Genomic DNA, 21,015 nt, shown 5'->3' with positions numbered 1-21,015 from the left:
GAAATCACGCTTACGTCGACGCGTTTTTATGGGAATCGGCCTAATCCGGTAAATAACGTAAAAAATAGCCCATTTCCGTAATTATATTATTTAAATGGCATATTTAGGTAAAACGCCCTTATCTTGATATATATATAAATTAAGTTTAAATGGTGTAAAATTTTAAAAGTATAAATATGGAATTGGAGTTTTTCTTTACAACAAATAAACTTTATTAATATAAATATATATATTTAATGATTTTTAATAATTTATTTTTTCTACACTTTTTTATATTTTTACAACACATAGAAAAAAAAATTGTCTATGACATATAATTTAATAATACTTGTTATACTTAAATTAAGATTTAATAATATTCATAATATCTTTAAAATTTATTAATAATATTAAATTATAAGATAATATTTTTTAATTTTATTTAAAATATTTTAATTAACTAAAAAATATATATTAAATAACTAACCCATGCATCACTGGGTAACAAGCCAGTAGTACATATATATAGTTGGGACCTAATTCGATGGGTTAAGGCATAGGGTTGATGGATTAAATCAATTTTCCGACATTTAACAGAGTAAACCGATTGCTGTCCATCGAGCATACGGGGTTGGGTGGTTGAGCAAATTGGGCATTCTATTTCTTGTCTCTTGATGGCCTTTATGGCTCAATAATAAGAGTACAGGGGCAAATTCGATATTTTAGTTTTGAACAGAATCTGAAATAAAGGACTGTCAAGCAAGGGTAATCTTGGAAACTTTGTATGCGCTCTAAACTCTATTAAGAGTTTTTCTTTTTTAATTTCGATGTTCATAACTCTTTCTTCTTTTTCTAAAAAATCAAAATACCTAATTTCCCCCGCTTGCTACTGCTAGGGTTTCTTTCTCTTCTCTCTCGCAACTCACCAGGTTTAACTTTTAGATCTCTCTTTTACGGTCAATTTTGGCAGTTTATTTTTACATCTATTTCATTGTTAGGTTTTACAATTGTTTTTTCGGGATTTTGGCATTGAAGTCAGACTTGAAATAACGTGAAATTTATTTTGATAGGTTTCTTTGGAGAAAAAAGGAAATGTCTCGAGTTTACGTGGGTAACCTTGACCCACGAGTTTCGGAGCGAGATCTTGAAGACGAGTTTCGTGTCTTTGGAGTTATTCGAAGGTAGAATAATATTGTTGTACCTCTCTTTTCTTTTTATCTTCTTTTTTACTGCTACATTTTGAACAACAATTGTTTGTAATATGCACCTTTCCAGCACGATTTTTCTGTCATAATTCCATCCAATTTCGTCTTTCTGATTTGATATATATATATTGCAGTGTGTGGGTTGCTAGAAGGCCACCAGGTTACGCTTTCATTGACTTTGATGATCACAGAGACGCCGAGGATGCAATTCGTGAATTAGATGGTATTCCAACCAGATTTCCTCATTTCTGATTATGACACTAATTGCATCCTAAATTTTCCGTCTTGTTAGTTGTGGGTTTATTTTTTTTTTTTGGAAACAAATTATGCCAACCTAGTTTTTATTTTTCTAAGTATTCCTCCGTGGTTAGGAGCTAATTCGTTGTTATTGATCTGCTCCTTTATGAATAAGAAAGATTAGTGATGAAAGTCATAATTTGATTAGTCGCATAATTCTTTAGATTTGGATTTTTTTATGAAGAATGTGCCTTTAACAGCGTTTAACCTTCATGTCTATTTGTGGAGGAAGTTTATGTGATCTGTTAGACCAGAATTAAGCTGCCCATGTGGTTGTGTTATGTTTGACATTTCTCCAGTTTAGTTTTATATATTAATTCAAAATTCTGTAAAACTTGTTGGTAGTTTTATCTCATTCATCCATCCAGTTGCTAGTTTCTGATTTTCGTTTTCTTAATGGCATCTTTTAACAAGCATACGGTTATCATTTGAGATTCACATCCTATACTAGTTTTATAAGTCACATATTTGGATTTAGGCAAGAATGGCTGGAGAGTTGAGCTTTCTCATAATTCTAGAGGCAGAGGTGGACGTGGAGGCGGAGGTGGAGGTGGTCGGGGACGGTCGGGTGGTTCTGATTTGAAGTGCTACGAGTGTGGTGAGGCCGGTCATTTTGCTCGAGAATGTCGTACACGTGGTGGTTCTGGAAGACGTCGCAGCCGCAGCCCTAGATATCGTAGGAGCCCAAGCTATGGGCGCAGGTAAGGCCTCCTAAGCAAAACATTGCCTTCTACTCATGATTGATTGAAGTTTTACAATCGAATGACACTTTTTAATTCCAAACAGAAGTTACAGTCCTCGTGGACGATCCCCTAGGCGTCGCAGTCCCTCTCCTCGTGGGCGTAGCTACAGCAGGTCTCCACCATACCGTGGTCGTGAGGAATTGCCATATGCTAATGGGTGAACTTCCTTGAACTTTATGCTAGTAGCTGGAAAGGCTTTTTTTAAAGTTGTCTTTTTGATCAATAATGAGCAAGTGTATCAAACTAGTTAAATTTTGGTTACGCATCTGATTTGATCACGCTCACAGCTTTGTTCATCCTAGTTTAATTTTTTGTTGTACTGTTTGGATTATGATATGTGCATGAAAGATTGCTACTGAATTTGGTGTAGAAATGGTGCAAGGGAACGCCGACGGAGCAGGAGTTAAGTGCTGCAAGGATGTAACTCTTATGTGAAGGGACTGATTAAGTTTGTTTAGTTTGTTGACTTCAGTGCTACTGTTTTAATTGGGCAACGCCCGCAGCATCTTGGATTTGGTTAAGTTACTTTCTGTTTTTCCTTATTTCTATGATGGTTTTATTTGCTTTATCTATGCTAAGTACTTTTTTATGCGTAGGGGGGGAAACTTAAAATGACCTCTATAATTTTATTGAGAAATCATTAAAGAAATTCTGCTAAAAAGTTCATGCTTTTCTTTTGTGTTGAGGTGTCTTCTGGGTCTGCCTCGTTACTTTTCTGCTTCTACACGTCTGGGATTTGCTTCTTTGCTGCCCGTCTATGGGATCTTCAATATTTGATCATTGTGGGTCCCATTTGTCATCATCTGTAGTTGCTACTGTTTGAATGAATCTCTCCTGCTGTGATGAACCTTCGTCAAACTCTAGTGGCTTTACTTACTTTATCTTAAAAGGATTGAGGGAGCTGCCTCAAACGCTGCTTCTGGCAGGTACTATATCTGTTCTACAGAAGTTGATGTTTTAGGGTCCTTACAAGAGTGGGATTGGTAATTTACAGACCTTATTTTTTGTGCAAACTTTTTAGAAAACATGACGGTAAAATATTTTGAAAGATGCAAGGATATTTTGCTTACTGTTTTTCTTCAACATGTTTGTGGTCATTCAGCTGACAAGCAAGAATAAATTTGGAGTCTTCTACTTCTGTTGGGTTGGAAAGTTGGGAAGCTGTACTCACTTTTCTTCCTAGTGTCTGCATCTAGTTCCAGATGATTATGCTTGACAAAAAGTGTGTGCTTGATATTTTTCTTTCGAATATTTTGAGTTTTTTGCGTGTCTTTGGCGGTACATAAATTCGGGAGCGTTCTGGGATGGTTGACTCTTAGTTGCAGAACTTGATGATCTCGAACAAAGTCACAATATCCTCACAAGTTAATCATGATTCGCCGACCTTGCTATATATCTTTGGGTCCCTTGGTAGGCTGCAAAACAAGCATAGGTGAAGTGACTGGCCTGTTATCTTTGGTGTGACTGGATGATATTTAACCTACCAAAATAGGTTGGTTTCTTGTCTAGCTGTTTACCATCTTTGAATAGGAAGACTAATCATCATTTGGCGTCATGAATTTTTTTTGCTGTATACGAGATGCTAATGTTGCTCAAATGTCCCAATCATGTTTTTGGCCCTCTGGTTAACTCTGAAACAAGACTTAGGGACAAAGTTTTCATGTCAGATATTTAAGAGTGAGGTCATGTTAGATTGGGTGTTGTTTTGTTTTATAAACAGTTGGAATGATAAAAAGTCCAACAAATTCATTGTTCATGAGTTTAATTTAATTTCTGAAATTATTGTATGCAATGTTGCAATGCAAGTCAGATAGATGCACTTCCATTTGTTCCCGGTGATTAAGTTTTTTCTATGCATGGTTAGAAGTATGACTGCTGCTATGTTCATGGTGAACCAATTTATAATTTAAAATCTCCATAGAACATATTCTCTATTGTGTGATTTGCTTGAATTTTTGGTTTGTTGGAAGAAATATGAACGTAGTGTGTTTGTATGTGTGTCAGCCTCCATTATGGATACTGAATTTGGTCCATCTATGATATTTATATGTATATTGGTACACCGGTGATTACGGTTTTTTATTTTACATCTGACAAGTGGCTTAATTGATAATTTGAAAAGTGATTTAGAAAAAAGGGTAATGATTTGGTTTCAAAGTATCCTTTTGATGTCAATTTTTTGTTTGTCAGATGAGATTAGGGTGTACCAGCTGTCCAAGATTTTTGACTTATTTTTCATGGCGATATCTGTAAACATTATTAAATTTTAGTTACAGTGGTTTGTGAAGCCTGAAAAGGTATTGAAAGAAATTAAATTTGAAGGGTTTTTCGTTTTAAAAGAAGAAATTGAATAGTTGTTGATATTAGAAGTAAGCCCTTCCCAATAAAAAATTAACTAATTGCTGCATAGCCAGCTGTTTGAAAGAAAAAAATATTCTTTAGAACTTTGTTATCACTAATTATCAATTGTAGTCCTTTTAATCTGATGTCATTTAAACTGGTTAATAGCATTATGAATTTTTTTTAAAAAAAAATATGTAAATTAAAACAAAAAATTTAATCTCAACTTTTAATTGGTGAGACTTACCACTGAAAACGCCTGAATTATTTGAGTTTTTTAAGTTGTCCTTTTTAATTTTTTTATTCCTTTTGGAGAAACGAGTTCTGTTTTATTTTTTTTTAGATATTAAAAAAATAAAATTTCAAGTAAATAAAAAATAATTAATATCTTTTAAATGAACTTTTAGATAAATTTTAATGTTTTAAAATTAAAATTAAAATTAAAATTAAAATAGCATTTAGATTTGAATTAGGTGAGGTAAAAGTATGAACATGAAATTAGGAGGGAATCTAAAATAGTGGTAGACTTCTACGGCTCCATCACTGCCGATGTGGCAAGGACCACTCAACTGTGGGATCTAAACGTCCAATAAAGAATCGGGATCCCGCCTGTTTTTATTACAAACACAAAACAGAGAGCCGGCAACAACCCTGTCATCAAAATTGTTATTAAATTTTCAATTATCTTCCAATTATCAATAATATAAAAAATGGTTTTACTAAATGTTGGGTATAATAATAAATTAAATTATTATATAAACAATCGAAGGGAATCAATGAAAATATAAATATTGTTTGATCGCCTCCAATCTCCAAAGTCAATGGTATTTCGTGTGTTTTTTCACATTGAATCCTCTTTTTAATTTCTCCCAACAACACAAACTAGTTAAAAAAAAAAAACACTCTGAGCTGTTCTTCCTTCATTTTGCTTTCACTAGTATTTCTTTATTGAAATTCCTAGTTTTGGGATTTGCTTTCCTTTTTTCCTCTCTTTCTTCTCTTTCAGTCCTCCAAAAATCTTGCATCCGATTACGTCAATATCCTTCTTCCTCTCTTCTTTTCATTTGCAAAAAGAAAACGACCTTTTTGTTGGTATTTTCACTATGTTGGTCGATACGAGGAGGCAATGAAAGATCTATCTTGTTTACTTCTTTTTTTCTAAGCACTTCCACTTCCTTTATGATGGATTTTCAATATAATTTTTGTTGCAGTAAAGCTGCACCCATTTCTCTGCACACTTTACTTTTATGACCAATTTCACAAAAAAGGATGGAGTTCAAAACAGAGAAGCTAGTGAGGTAATCTTAGCAACCCACCTCTCCTCATTTTTCTTCAAATTTCCATTGATGGATCCTTTTTCGAATTCTCAGGTTCAACAACAATGGCACAGCACGTACGGAGAAGCCGCCACTGCCCGTATTCAAAGCAACCGTCCCTTTATTGAAAACCGAAGGAGTTTCCAAATATGGAAAGTCAAAGGTTCTTTTTCCAGAGGATCACGAGCCATGGAGGGAAAGGATTCTAGATCCTGGTACTGAAATTTACTTGCAGTGGAACAGGATTTTTCTCTTTTGGTGCTTAGTGGCTCTCTTCGTCGACCCATTGTTTTTCTACCTGCCTTCATTGATAAAAAAAGACACCACCTCTTGTTTGGAAACTGATTTGAATCTGGGAATCGTTGTAACTTGTTTCCGTACACTTGCCGATGCATTTTACGTGTTGCATATATTCATCAAGTTCCGAACGGCTTATGTGTCGCCTACCTCAAGGGTATTTGGTAGGGGTGAACTTGTTACTCACCCAGATTTGATTGCTAAAAGGTATTTGAGATCGGATTTCTTCATAGATCTTGTGGCTGCTCTACCTCTTCCTCAGGTACTTCATTCTGTAAATGTCCCTATTTAATCAAATGAAGGGCCTTTTTTGAATTGTTTAATTTGCAAGTGATGTTGATGGCGTTTTTGGTAGCTGAGACTGATGTAAATGCTGCAAGCAACCACTGGAATCTAGATATGTTTTTATGCGGTTGTTGAGAGAATGCTGATTTCTTTCGGGGAGGTCTTTTAACTGTCATGTGTTGAAAGTCGAAACATCCTTCAATTGGCCAGTATTATTTACGTCGGGGGATTTTATCTCTCAACTCTGAGAACCTAAGTGCCTAAAGACGGCGAGGTCAAACAGAGCGAGAGATTTTCGTCAGGTGGCTAAGAAGGTAGACCATGTATGTGTGCAAGTAGGTCCAGTGGTTGTGTTGTTATCCAACAATGCCTTATAGGGAACCTTAACCCTTCCAACCTTTAACCCTTCCAAGTGCAAATTTTGAGATTTCTATGGTGGTGACCATGTCACAAGCATCCAACGAGTCATTTCCGCTTTATTGAACCCACAATATTTTTCGGGTAGCTTTTTAAGGCACACGGTCTCTCATAGAGTTAGGGGATCAATACCAATCCACTAAAAGATCTGTCGATTCTCAATACACAATACTTTAAAATTTTCTCTCAAATAGATCTCCTTTCTAATAATTTTCTTTCACAAGGTTCAATATTTAGTAAGCATAAATCGCCGAAATAGTCACTTTTTTATCGGGTTATATTTTAATTACTTATATTTGAAATATTACATTTTAGTCATCTATGTTACCGTGTTATAACATTTTAGTCACTGGGCGTTAATTGTCGTTAACGGTGTAATGGTAAGCAGATGTAACACGTTAAATCATTATTTCAAACTAAAAAAAATATAAGGACTAATTGTATAATTTAACTTAGTTTTTTTTTGTAATGGTAATTTAACGTGTCACATCAATTTATCGTTATCCCGTTAACAACAATTAAAGACTCAGTGACTAAAATGTTACAACACGTTAACATAAGTGACTAAAACTTAACATTTTAAATATTAGAGACTAAAATATAATTTAAAAAAAATAAAAGTGATTATTTTGATAGTTTACTAAATGGGTTTTTGATAAATGATGAAAAAGTGATAGAAGTTTTTTCTTTGGTTTAAGGAAAGATATTTTGCTCAAGCTAAAACTGATTTAATATTTTTTTTTTCTTTTTACTTTTGTTCGCAGATTGTGATATGGTTCATTATACCAGCAATTAGAAGCTCCCATGCTGATTATACTAATAATGCACTTGTGCTGATTGTGCTGCTCCAATATGTTCCCAGATTGTATTTAATTTTCCCTTTAAGCTCTCAGATTATCAAAGCCACTGGTGTTGTCACAAAGACTGCCTGGGCTGGTGCTGCATACAATCTCTTACTTTACATGTTAGCTAGCCATGTATGTAAAATTTCATACCCCAATCTCGTCTGTGGCTATCATTGTTCCCATTTTGATTGATTGTTCGGCTTCGCTTCTTGCAGGTACTGGGGGCGTCGTGGTATTTACTGTCATTCGAGCGACATGCATCCTGTTTGAAAACTGAATGCAGAAATGAGACTAGCCCTGTGCGATGTGATCCTCGTTACCTCGATTGCGGCACATTGAATGATGCCAGTCGCCATAAATGGGAAAACAGTACTGTGGTGTTTGGTAAATGTGATCCCAATAATGATATTAGTTTTGACTATGGGATTTTCGAGAATGCGTTGACGAAGAAAGTATTCTCCTCGGGCTTCCACCGGAAGTATTTCTATTGTCTGTGGTGGGGTTTGCAGAATTTGAGGTATGCATGCATCATGAACATTCATAAAACATAATTTAGATTTATTGTGGAACTTTTTGATGAAACAACTCTGGTTTCTGAATTTTCAGCTCTTATGGACAGAATTTAGATACAAGCACATTTATGGGGGAAACCCTGTTTGCCATACTGATTGCTATCTTGGGTTTGGTTTTGTTTGCCCATTTAATTGGAAACATGCAGGTATTTGTCTTAAGCCCTAACATATAATTCTTATTTCTTATAACATGCATAGGCTTTGGTCATATATTCAATAACGTTGTTTATCATGTTATGCAGACCTACTTACAATCCATCACCGTGAGACTGGAGGAGTGGAGGCTTAAACGGCGGGACACCGAGGAGTGGATGAGACATCGCCAACTCCCGCAAGATCTTCGAGAGCGCGTTCAGCGTTTTGTTCAGTACAAGTGGCTTGCAACTCGAGGTGTGGATGAAGAATCAATCTTACGTGCTTTACCTCCAGATCTCCGCCGAGACATCCAACGCCATCTATGCTTGGACCTTGTTCGGCGTGTAAGTTCTTCATGCTACTTCCATTCAGATTTTGTCCTATAGGTCTGAATTCCCACATGATTTTTCCCCATATGCATATAGGTCCCCTTTTTCTCAGAGATGGATGATCAGCTACTAGATGCCATATGTGAGCGCTTAGTATCCTCCTTAAGTACTCAAGGAACCTACATTGTTCGGGAAGGTGACCCTGTCACCGAGATGCTTTTTATTATCAGAGGGAGGCTAGAGAGTTCTACCACAAATGGAGGCCGGACAGGTTTCTTCAATTCAATTAATCTGAGACCAGGTGATTTCTGCGGCGAGGAGCTACTTTCATGGGCATTGCTTCCAAAATCCTCTCTGAACTTACCTTCATCCACTAGAACAGTAAGAGCCCTGGTTGAAGTAGAGGCATTTGCATTAAGAGCAGAAGATCTCAAATTCGTGGCCAATCAGTTTCGACGTCTTCATAGTAAGAAGCTTCAGCATACCTTCCGCTATCATTCTTACCATTGGAGGACATGGGGTGCCTGCTTCATTCAAGCAGCTTGGCGTCGACACAAGAAGAGGATGGTGATGAGGAGTCTCAGCACGACAGAGTCTTTCTCGTATCCTCCTGATGAACAAGCTGCCAATGAAACAGAACGAAAGAAAGAACACAGTCTTGCATCTTCGAATTCTTCCCAAGTAAAACAGAACTTAGGTGTCACAATACTAGCTTCGAGGTTTGCAGCAAATACCCGGCGTGGAGCTCAGAAGGTGAAGGATGTTGAAATGCCTAAGTTGCAAAAGCCCGACGAGCCAGACTTCTCAGCCGAGCCAGATGATGAGTAGTTCTCCTACGTCAGCAGCAATGGTGGTTGAAGGGAAATTCCATTTGACTATGCCTGTTCTAAGTACTACAATTCAAAGCTATGCATATACATATATAACTAATTTCAATGTCATGATAGCAATTTCAAACAGGGAAAGTATATATTGCCACTAAAGAACAGCATTTGCAAAGAGCCAAAAGCAGCAAATGTGGCCACCAAAGATCTCTTGGCCCCAGCCATGTCAACCTTTTAAATGAGAAGGTGAATATGATTGACACACCAACCGAAACCAGCAGCCACTGTCACATTTGCTTGCCGACACTTTTTAACATTATTGAATCACAACCCACCAAGCATTAACAAAATGCAGACTAAATGCATCCAACATCAATAAAGGACTAAGCTCATTCTTATGCCTCATTCTAGCTTTTTGGCTTTCAAATACAATATGGCTTGAATCTTTAGTGCCTAACCACACTCGAGCAGTAATCGAAAGGTAGAATATGAATCCTTAATTATATATAACAATGAAAATGGTTGAAATGTCTAATGAAGATCAAAATGACTGCTATCCATTGTGAAAAATTATAAACATATAAAATATGAAATAAAATCTGTGACTACAGAAAAGTAGAGTTACTGACTAATAAATAAATAAATAACCCTTATATTTGGCATCTCAAAGCTAGTATGGAAAATGAAACTTCGGTTATTCAACTGATGGAACCCTTAATCATTTCTCCAAACCTGAAATCCAGCTTTTGTCGATGAATATTGACAGAGTTTTAGCACCTTACGCTCGCTCTCTCTAGCTTCCACGCAGAGCAATATTAGCTCATCTGCTCTCCTATTAAATCAAGACCCACTAGGAGAAAGGTCACCCCTTGGAAGAGGAGGAAATAGAAATGTACTCCTTGGGCTAATAACAGGCTCCTAACAGAAGCTGCGAGAAGGAGGAATGCTAGAGTGAGCTCTTTCCTGTATATCTTATTGACCTTCTTAATCCATATCGGGGCAGCTTCTTTCTGTTCCTTTAATTCATTATATTCAGTGAACTCACTTTGTGAAGCTCCCCTTGGGATATGTTGCTGGTTTGTTATCTTTGATTCCCTCTTGGTAGCAGCCACTAAGTCAGATTCTGATGACCTTCCAGCCTTCTTGGTTACAATTCTGATGACCTTCCAGCCTTCTTGGTTACAACCCACTCATAGGAACTACCCAACTGGAACAATCCAGATACCATTGCATTGAATTTGGTCACAGACATGGTGTTCTCAAATAGAAGGTAAGGAACAATGAAAGGGAACGATTTGGGGGACGGAAGAATGTTGAGGAATGACATAAAAACAGGTACGTAACAAATCACCCAAACAGGAAGCTCAGCCTCGGGAACAAACATGGTTAGAGGAAGAATTATGCAAAACAATGTGAAGGAGTAGAAGGGAAGGATAAGTTTCCTCAATAAAAAGAATAGTAGTATTAAGTTTGCTTTCTTCCATATTGCTATCTGCAGAATTACAGCATTGAAAGGTAATTTTATATACCGTAAAAATAGCATGACCGTGAAAGACTCGGGGTTGCCTACAAGTGTACCTTGGAAGTTAAAATTGCTGGAAGGCATAAGCGGAAGAGTTGCATGGGTCCCGAATGCCATCGGTGTTGCTGCTTCCTGTATGCTTCATATGATTCTGGAACTTCATGATTCTGGAACTTCACAAAGGACCTAAAAGAATTTCCACAGTAACTCTCTGTTGTAATCAGTTTAACTTTGATAATTTGTAGCTATGGTTCTTACACTCAAAACTCTTACTGATAAACAGACCACTCAGATTAATTACAAGCTATGTATCGTTTAAATGACGCACTTATCTTGCTCGAGTAGTTCTACATCGAGTCAGTAACCAGTTCAGCCAAATAGGTGAAAACAAAAATGAAAGTCTATTCAAGCAAAAGGAAATGGAAATGTGAATGAGGGTACCTTTACATCATTAAGGAAGATGAATTTCTAACCATTGAGATGTGCACGAATGGCTATGTCCATATCCTCAACGGTTGTCCTTTCAAGCCAGCCTCCAGATTCCTCAAGAGCTTTAATTCTCCAAACACCAGCCGTTCCATTAAATCCAAAGAAATTTAAAAACACACCATTAACTTGCTGCTCAACTTCAAAGTGGAAACACAAATTAATGTTCTGTAGTCGTATCAACAAATTCTCATCCTTGTTCACAAAAGCCCATCTAGCCTGAACTAAACCTAACTCGGGGTTGTCCTGCAAGACAAAGGAGAGACACAATGTATAAAGCCCGATAAGCTGATTGTAGGCAAGTAACTTAAAACCAAAAACAATTCAGGTTTGTTTCTCCTCACCTTGAAATGTGGCACCGTCCGCTTTAGAAATTTCAGACTAGGTTGGAAATCAGCATCAAATATCGCTACAAACTCGTAAGCCTTTACATACTCGCAGCTCATTGCAGACTTAAGATTCCCAGCCTTGTAACCAGTTCTTTCCAAGCGATGGCAATAAATTATGTTGATACCCCTTTGGCTCCATGTAGCAACCTCTGCCTTAATTAAATATCGGATGCTCTCATCTTGGAACCATCAAGAACCTGAATCAATAACCGATCCTTTGGCCAATCGAGTTGGCAGACAGCAGAGATAGACTGCTCATATACCTGTATGAGGTCGGTAAAGAAGTCGTAATCAACAGAAATAGAATATGCTTAATATTTATTAGATTCCACGCTTCGATGTCTACCATAGGGACTTATTTACTACTCCATTAGTCGGCTAGCCCAAAACAATAGTAATGAGAATTGCAACATGATTTGGCAGTCAATTATTCTCATATGAAACAACAAAAGTATTTACTTCACATACATGAACTCATGTCCATAATTCTTAAACATTTAACAATCATTATTTGATATGATCCAATATGTTAAAGATGAAGTTCTATAAGGATCAGATTTCCTTTTCCTCATGCATATTTTACTTTCAATGACACTTACCATGTCTATATATAACGCATACCAAGAAAAAGATGAAGCTTTAATAAAGAAACCAGACAAGGCATTGATCAGTTTATTACCTCCCTCTCATTACACATTGGGATTTGAACAAGACCCATGGGGTACTCATAGCTACACTCTTCAACATCAACCGACTCGAATGGATCCCCCTCAATTTTCGGCTTAATCTTCTTGTATTTAATCCAAAAGCAGCCTAAGCTAAGCATGAAACGATCTTCAGATTGGACAAGGAACAGAGCTATACAAAACTTAGACAATGCTTGAATTAATGGTGCAATGTAATCGGCTCTAAACGGCAACCAAGTAACATAAACCAAGTGGAGCAACCCCTGGATATCATCATCACTAGGAATGTGCAAACTGGGATTTTGAAAACAATGCCAGCCCTTGAAATAAGCAACAACCTCAAAAGAGAGAATCGCCAATGAAGTTAGGAGGAAGGCTTTAATGGCTGCAAAGAGCAGTTTCCCTTTCCCCAACTTTTCAGTAGCCATTGCAACTTCTTGCCTGAAGATCAACCTTCTTTTAATGGTTCCAAGCAAATCCCAGAAGAGTGTAGCAATCCAAGCAGCACGACCGACAGCACGGTGAGCCTTGAGAAGTAAAACCCAAGTCACTTGCTTTGGGTTTTTCCCTCTGGTTTTTTCCATAGGCTTGAATGCAGCATCTGGGTCGTCGATTTCCACCACCGAGTAGCTTGGGTTGTCCATATTAACTACCACCGGCGTGCCTTTTGGAGCCATTCTAATTGTAAATGATGGGTCTTGGTCTTTCTACTTTGACAAAAACAAAATAAAAAATGCTTTACAGCAATGGTTGGAAACTCAGATCTTAAGTACGAAACAAAACTAAAAGAATGTTTGCATTTTGTAGTACCCAAAGGGATACACAACATTGGAAAACAATGTTATGAGGAAACGTATCTGCAGCTGGAAGTAAGAACCCATTTTCCTTTTTTATGGTTTAATAACCAGACAAGCTCTCAGGCACTCCATTTTTACTATATATATGTATATGTAGATATTAGCTTTATACAGCAGAACAGAATCTGGTAAACCAGTTAAACGAAAGAAGCGTTCATTAACTGGCCTTCACTTCATCACCGAAAGCGAACTTGCACTCCTTACTAGCTTTCAACAAATCTTTAATGGATAAAATTGCGCAAAATTAAGATTAAAATGACCTAATGGGGTTATTGTTATCTTTATCTACTGAAAAGGAATGTTAACCTTATCTCTCCATTGAATTTCTTTATCAAGTAAAAATTTATGGTTTTTCACTTTTTCACAAATATTTATGTGAAAACTCAAATATAGCTGTCATACTCCCAAACACATGAAGGAAATAAATGAAAAATAACTTGACTGGTGAAGTCATTAATAAGAATATTATATATATATGTATGCTGTAAGGTCACCCTTCTTCAATACATTTGCGCATTCACAATAACAATGTTTTTATTTTTGCTAAAATTTAAATTTTAATCTAATTTATTTTATAATATTATTAGTTAGGTAAAAATGTAGTTTTCTTAAATTACTACTAATTAATATGATTAAATAGATATTTTGGTACAATCTTGAGTAAAACTAACACCAAACCCACAACCCAAAGCTGAACTTACTAATAAGAAAGATTAAATTTCAAGAAACTAGCCATGTTGCAACATTAAAATCACAATTGAATATTAACGAGAAACACATAGGCAGCTACCAATAGTGTCTAAAATATATTGCGATAAAAAATGTAGTAATTAAAGGGCTGATCTAAATTTATTAGCAAATAAATAGCTAATAATCGCAACCACATTCTTACATTATGTCATTGTCAACCTAAAATGGTTATATGAACCATCTAAAAATTGGTACAATAGCATCTAAGATTTCTGTAAATAATGAAACCCCAGATAAAGAACCCACCCACCACCTTCATCCGTTTCCTTTTGATCATGGGATGATGATTAAATTTTTAAAAATAAAGATAAAAAAAATATGATTTAACTAGAAATTGCACCCAATTATTGTAAACTGCCATCTGCAATTTCAGCTCTCTTTACCCCATTCCCTTCCAAAAGTTTCTGAACCCTGTATCAACACTTCATGTTTCAGGCTGTTATCCCCTGCTATAGAAGAATTTGATTCAGAATTCGCCATATTTATGTCTTCTGAATCTCCCTTTACATAATTGATCGCTACCCGAGGATCTTGCTCGCAGCTTTTTATTTCTTTTGAAACCGGTAAATATTGCGGCTTCACTTCAACCATCCTTGTATTTTCTGCCTCTCTTTCAGCTTCAGAACTCAGATCTTTATCGCAGCTGGGAACCTCCTTTGTATTAGAAGAACATGGCTGGCTACTTGTCCAGTCCATGTTCTCCACATTTTCTCTCACAGCTATAGAATTAACACTATCCCTATCTTGACCGTTTGTTCTGATAGCTCCCAAATCAATCTGGAAACACGATCCATTCTCTTTGGACGAAACTTCCTTAGAAAGAGATGGTGTTGAGTTAGCCACATCACCATTCTCATGTCCAGGAACAACATCCACATTCATTCCAATAGATGACCCAATTTCACGTCTAGGGACTTCTGAATGCAAACTACCATTCATTGACAGGGACAAACGGCGACTGGGAGAGCTAATGGACTCTTTTCCAGGTACATATTCAATCTGTTCCTTTGAGCAATGATCTGCTTCAGAGTTGATTCCAGAGGTTCTAAGACACGATGGGCGTGCAGAGACCCTGAACAAAAATAGGAAAACAGGATGCCTCTCAGGTTACCAATATAATCAAACACTTAGAAGCCAAAGCACAGGACAATGATATTCATATGTATCTTTCACTTGGTCCCATAAGAGCACACACACAGAATGCATATTTTAGCAACCAAAAACATAGGCATCTGTGAAAAAAACAGAAACCATGTATGGCTCTTTTTTACCATTTTACAGAACTATGACGTATACATGACAAAACAAAGGGTCAGTACATATATATCTACAGTTACAGTTAAAGAGTGATGAAAAGGATATAAAGATGTTAAATCTAACCATAACTGCAAGTTTATCTCAACAAGTTATTTCACATCAAACCTTGGACATTTATAAGGCAGAACCTAAACATTTTTTTTAGTTAATGGCAAACTCAGGTAATTCTTTTATAATTTGAATGGCAGAAAAGTAATAAAAGTTTTAAACAGGAGAGCTGGCTTTCAAGTGCCAATACTGATTTTTTTTTTTTGTTTGGGGGGATGGGGGGGGGGAGGTACCTGCTATATAAAAGCATATATGCTCCCTGAGAAAGTACCTCTTCCAATTCAGCCCTTGCAACCTGGAAAAAGAGGCAAAACAGGTTAAGATAAAAAAAGAAAATTTCAAGTACAATAGACATGGCATGCAAAATTATGCGTCTACCCCATGTTCTAATGATGATTGAATGGGTCTGGGGATGACACAGAGGCCTTGGCATAAAGAGAACTCCACGGAGAGGTTATTGTAATAGGCATGACACACAATAGAAGGGAAATGACAATGACAGAGAGAGAGAATACCTTACAGTCATCAATTCTGTACCAGTTTCCAGAGAAATCTTTGGTATAGCAGATGTAATGACCAAAAAAGGATGCATTCAACATATCCACGTGGACAACAACCGCATAAAGTTTGTAAATATTGGAATCATCCCCATCTTCACTCTCACTCATGTAAGGGCTAAGATCTAACGTCTCAGGAAAGCTGACTCTTTTGTTGAGTTTTCCAAATCGGCCGCTCTGAAAAAAAGTTTCAATATGAATTTCAGTATCATAAAGCAAGGCTTCAATCATCTGGCTTACCAGCAAAAGGAAAAGACATCAAGCATTCACTGCCATGTCAAACAAATTAAACATGCATTTCGGATGTAGGATAAACCTGAAATCTTTTCAAGGCAATTGTAAGAATGTTAGGAGCCCATCGTATGGTAAGGCGCTTCCATGCCTTAACATAGTCATTGCAGCTGAAACGAGAAATGAAATATCATGGTTAACACCAGATCCAAAAACGTGAATAACAATGTAGTTAGAAATCAAAGTACAATAAAAATATATAAAATATGGGTAAAGATTCTGGCTGTATGACTTAAAATCATGCAAACTAAACTATAAACATCGTGAGATCAAATGGAGAGCAATCATACCCATCACATTTGTACATATTATCTCCATGAAGCCACTCTCTAACGGTGAACTGGTCAAGGCATTCCTCCAATGATGAAGCATCTCCATGAATTTCAACAGTCAAATCCATCATATTTTCATACTGATTTGAAATCTTATTGCAATTAGTACAAATCACCTACAGGTTCCAACACAATGATAAGTATTAGATATTAGAGTGCAAACTTGAATTTTAAAACACTAAGCAAGGTGATTATAAAAGACATTAGACCCTAATCATCTGAAATCACCTTTAATTGATTGGATATTTTACTTCCACTAGGTCGAGGAGTAATACTCTTATTTGCTAAAACATAGGTATAATGTTTTGGGGGATAACTTAAACCAAACTTTTCAAAAGTACTTCTCTAAATCACTTTTCCACAGCATTTTTTAAAAGCACTTCTCAAAAGCAATGCTAAACTAGCCCAAAAACTAAATTAAGAAGCAAACTGAAAAACAAAAAATGCTTCAGAATATTCTTCACTAATATGATCCACTGACACCGTATCCTTATCAATGGCCTAGGTTAAAATGGAAAAGGGGAAAGAAAAGTCAATTATTCTAAGCTAATGAGATGCATCACCTGAGACTGCAGATGACCACCAAATATATGCTGAATAAGAGTTGTCTCTTGAGAGTTGCGGTCAACAGCTTTTTCTCCACCGAATTCATCAAGGCAAACTGATTGCATAGTGTCAATAGCAAACCTGAAAGAATAAAAAGAAAAAAAAGATCCAGTAATCCATAATTTCCTCAAGTTAATTTCAGTAGATGTTAAAAGAGAATGCAATCACATATAAAGTAATACCAACCTCATGAATTCATGAGCATCCTCTTGTCTTCCATAACCGAGATTACCTCCAATATTAGGCAACCGTGACAGAATATTGATTGGTGAAAATGGATGCAAACTTTGTCTTGATCGTTCAACATGAGTTTGAAATTCGCACATAAAGCACCAATCATTGCGTCTGCCTAGAGAATGGAAATAAAAAATATGAAGGTCACATGCTGTTCAAGAACCTAGAGATGAAAACCTATTAGCTCTAGTTTCTCAACTTACATTCTTTCCGATGGCCTTTCTCCAACAAGTAAGCAACGAGTGGTCGAGTGGATACAAGGCATTGCAGAACAACATTAGCGAAGCAACTGCAGAAACAAACAGAAAAAGATAAACCAAATAGAGATGGAACACAAACTGATCTTGTCTAATCATATGTAAAGAAGGCTTCAACTAGAAGAAATAATAAGCATGGTAAACATGAACCTGTTTCCACAATTTAAGAGTCCACATGGAGGGAATCCTGGTTTCTCCCAGTTGAAAAGCTTTACAAACTCATCGTATGGGAAAAGAACCTGAAAATTTTGAATATGAGTTCCATATTTACTTATATTGGTTTTACAAAGGGTCAAAAGATTAACCTTTCTTGGTTTCTTGATAATCTTAGAGGTTCCACTGACAGGAACCAGAGCAACTCCTGAAAACGGTTTGGTGGTTGTAGTTTGTGTTGAATTTACTTTGCACTTTGTCTTATGCCCATCCTTCCAGTCCACCTGTTGGCAGGCTGAGGAGCTGAAAAATGAAGCAAACATAAAGATTAAACCATCCACTTGATAGAAGAATTTATGTAACCATAAGTTGACGAACTTATAGGTTCGCAAATCATAGCCCACTGGCCTGTAAACTGACACGTCTCATTTTCTAATACCAGAAAGCAAATGCAGAACTTTTAAAGTCAAGGCGGCACTGGGAGAAAGGGGCTTTTTATTAACTTAAGCAAATATAACTACAATCAAGGCATCTTTTTGTATAATTGACAGATAGACTGATCAAAATTTCAACACTGAAGTAGCTGGGCATTCAGTTTATTGACATAATCAGTGTCAATAAGTAGGCTCAACCTAGATTAAGCACAACAGTACGTTTATAAAGAACAAATTTCAAGCCAAATGCTTTATTAAAAGAAGAAGCTAAATTCCTGGAAAATGTTCTAACATCGACAACAAAAACACTTCTTTCTAACCCACAATTAACAACATGCCAAACTAATAAAAAGCAAAGTAAATTAAGAAAACTAAAATAGATAAAGAAAACCCACGAATGTCAACAATAAGCACTTAAACCACTCTGAATGCAGAATCGAGAAACGCCACCAGTAAATAACAGTTAGAGAAACTTCAAAAAGCAGTTAATCACTAAGATGCTTAAGAGTATTAAAAACATAGAAAAATAAATAAATAACCTTTTTTATCTTCTTTTTTTTTTTTTACTTTTCGATAATCCGGAAACGTTAAAGAAACAGCTCAAACAATATTAACAACAGTAATTAACAGCCAAAAAGGAAAAGCAATCAAGGAGTACGATCATACAAGGACAACGAATTCTTCTGGAGAAAAAAAAAGTGTGCGTACCAATAACGAACGGATTTGCAACGAGAGCACTTCTTGAAGGCGGGATTAGAGCATACGGCGCAAGGGAAGTGATCGGCATCCATGGGGATGGAAGGCATTGGTTGGTCCCGATCGAAATTGGCGTCGACCTCGAAGTATTTCGACGCCGTGTTCTTCAGCAAGCGAAGAGCCACAAATGCGAAAATGAAGAGCGTGAAAATGAATTGCAGGAACCAATTCAGATCCAACGTTATTCCGCCGACATGCATCTACACAGCCTTCTCGATCCCGGTTCTAGGGTTTTTCTTCATCGATTTCTTTTTTATTTTTTATTTTCCTTTCTGTACCACTCTATCACAGTTCCCCCTTTACCAATTTTATGTTTTCTTTTCTATTTATTTTTTAATTTTTTTAATTTATTTACTCTGTTTCTCTCGAAACCCCTAAACCAAAATTAGCAAAACCATTCCCTATTTAACAGGATATTTATTTTCTTTTTTTCTTTTTAATTCTCCACAGGTGTATCTAATTTCTAAAATACTAGTAAGTAATAATATTATTGATATTGTAATGAAATTTATAAATAATTGTGTTAATTAAATTTCGATTGTGCACTCAAATTCATTTTATTTTTCAAATAAATTACATTATTTATATAATTTTTTAATATATTTTAATAATTTGTAAGGTGAGTTGATATTCGATTGATTTATCCCAACAATTCAATTAAAGATTTAAATTTAAATAATAGTATAAATACATGTGTATATAATATAAATACTTTTATGTTCATATTAACTTTTGTATCTCTTTTATTAAATATATACATATTTAAATAGATTATATTATTAAGGCTAACCTAAACTTACGGTGACTTTAAAATAGAGTTTGTCCTATTTTGATTACTTTAAACTTTTTTTTATTAATAATCACTCTAAATAAGATAATTGTATGAACTAGTCACCGTTGTTAAATTTTTTTTTTAACGGAATACTGAAGTGGCACAATAGCACATTAAGTGACTGACATGTGATATTTTTTATTTGACTTTTCATTAAAATTTAGAGACCTCTCTATAAAGTTTAAGGAGAAAATAGACTAATTATAGAGTGGTCCCTAAACTTTTGTAAAAAATCAACAAAAAAATATCATGTGTCAGTCATTTAATATGCTAATGTGCAACGTCAACAATTTGTTAAAAGAAAATGAAAATTTTAATGGCTATGATTAAAAAAATATCTAAATTAAAAAAAATAAAATGACCAAAATAAGACAAGTCCTATGAATGTAGTTTTTGTAATAAGTTAATATAAACTAGTCTACAAATCAAGTGATTGTGATATCCCGAATTACGGCCTAATCGGAATAGTGATTTTGAGACCACAAATCTAAGATAGAAATAATTATTTTATGATTATTTTGAGGTCTATGATATGATTGCATGATTGTGTGAAAATTTCGTGAAAAAATTCTATGCATAAAGTACTTAATTTGAAGTTAGGGACTAAATTGAATAAGTTACAAAATTTGCATTCTAGAAGTTTCTAGTATGAAATTGCTTTGAAATATTAATTAGGAGGTCTTAAATAGCAATTTGACCAATTTCTAAGTTTATGGACAAAAATTGGACATGGATGGAATTTTTGAAAGTTTAATAAGAAAGGGCATTTTGGTCATTTTGATATTAAATGAAATAAAATGGGAAAAATAACACAAAAATGATCATCTTCTCCATAAGTTGCTGCCAAATTTTTCTCTCCACCATAGCTAGGGTTTCAACACTTTTAAGCATTGATTGTAAGTGATTTCTATGCCTGTTTTTAAT

General features: G+C 35.6%; 3 protein-coding genes and 1 pseudogene across 5 annotated transcripts; 2 read left to right on the top strand and 2 right to left on the bottom strand.

Moving 5' to 3' along the window:
* Positions 1-717: 717 nt before the first annotated feature.
* On the top strand, positions 718-4,011 carry LOC107961727 (serine/arginine-rich splicing factor RSZ22). Of its 3 annotated transcripts, none has more exons than XM_016897814.2 (7): positions 718-908; positions 1,050-1,160; positions 1,319-1,407; positions 1,960-2,182; positions 2,268-2,381; positions 2,595-3,207; positions 3,327-4,011. In XM_016897814.2, the coding sequence occupies exons 2-6, from the start codon at positions 1,072-1,074 to the stop codon at positions 2,629-2,631; spliced, it is 552 nt and encodes a 183-aa protein (XP_016753303.2). In that variant the 5' UTR covers positions 718-908; positions 1,050-1,071; the 3' UTR covers positions 2,632-3,207; positions 3,327-4,011. The 3 variants fall into 3 exon arrangements, with proteins under 3 accessions (XP_016753303.2, XP_016753302.2, XP_040971675.1); XM_016897813.2 differs by having other exon boundaries at positions 723-908; positions 2,595-3,150; XM_041115741.1 differs by having other exon boundaries at positions 723-908; positions 2,595-3,150; positions 3,246-4,011.
* A 1,365-nt stretch (positions 4,012-5,376) lies between these two features.
* On the top strand, positions 5,377-9,989 carry LOC107961724 (probable cyclic nucleotide-gated ion channel 14). Its single transcript, XM_016897812.2, has 7 exons — positions 5,377-5,862; positions 5,935-6,439; positions 7,644-7,856; positions 7,940-8,241; positions 8,331-8,442; positions 8,539-8,775; positions 8,857-9,989. The coding sequence occupies exons 1-7, from the start codon at positions 5,834-5,836 to the stop codon at positions 9,586-9,588; spliced, it is 2,130 nt and encodes a 709-aa protein (XP_016753301.1). The 5' UTR covers positions 5,377-5,833; the 3' UTR covers positions 9,589-9,989.
* A 202-nt stretch (positions 9,990-10,191) lies between these two features.
* LOC107961725 (probable xyloglucan glycosyltransferase 5) lies at positions 10,192-13,838 on the bottom strand (annotated as a pseudogene).
* A 516-nt stretch (positions 13,839-14,354) lies between these two features.
* On the bottom strand, positions 14,355-19,591 carry LOC107961723 (ubiquitin carboxyl-terminal hydrolase 18). Its single transcript, XM_016897811.2, has 11 exons — positions 19,212-19,591; positions 18,222-18,372; positions 18,067-18,155; positions 17,863-17,948; positions 17,612-17,774; positions 17,383-17,506; positions 16,778-16,935; positions 16,513-16,597; positions 16,155-16,373; positions 15,873-15,934; positions 14,355-15,346 (listed from the first exon to the last, which is right to left on the bottom strand). The coding sequence occupies exons 1-11, from the start codon at positions 19,457-19,459 to the stop codon at positions 14,644-14,646; spliced, it is 2,088 nt and encodes a 695-aa protein (XP_016753300.1). The 5' UTR covers positions 19,460-19,591; the 3' UTR covers positions 14,355-14,643.
* Positions 19,592-21,015: the final 1,424 nt, after the last annotated feature.

This window comes from Gossypium hirsutum, chromosome A06, assembly GCF_007990345.1.
Source record: "Gossypium hirsutum isolate 1008001.06 chromosome A06, Gossypium_hirsutum_v2.1, whole genome shotgun sequence".
Lineage (NCBI taxonomy): Eukaryota > Viridiplantae > Streptophyta > Magnoliopsida > Malvales > Malvaceae > Gossypium > Gossypium hirsutum.
This window is presented reverse-complemented; position numbering and strand designations above follow the sequence as displayed.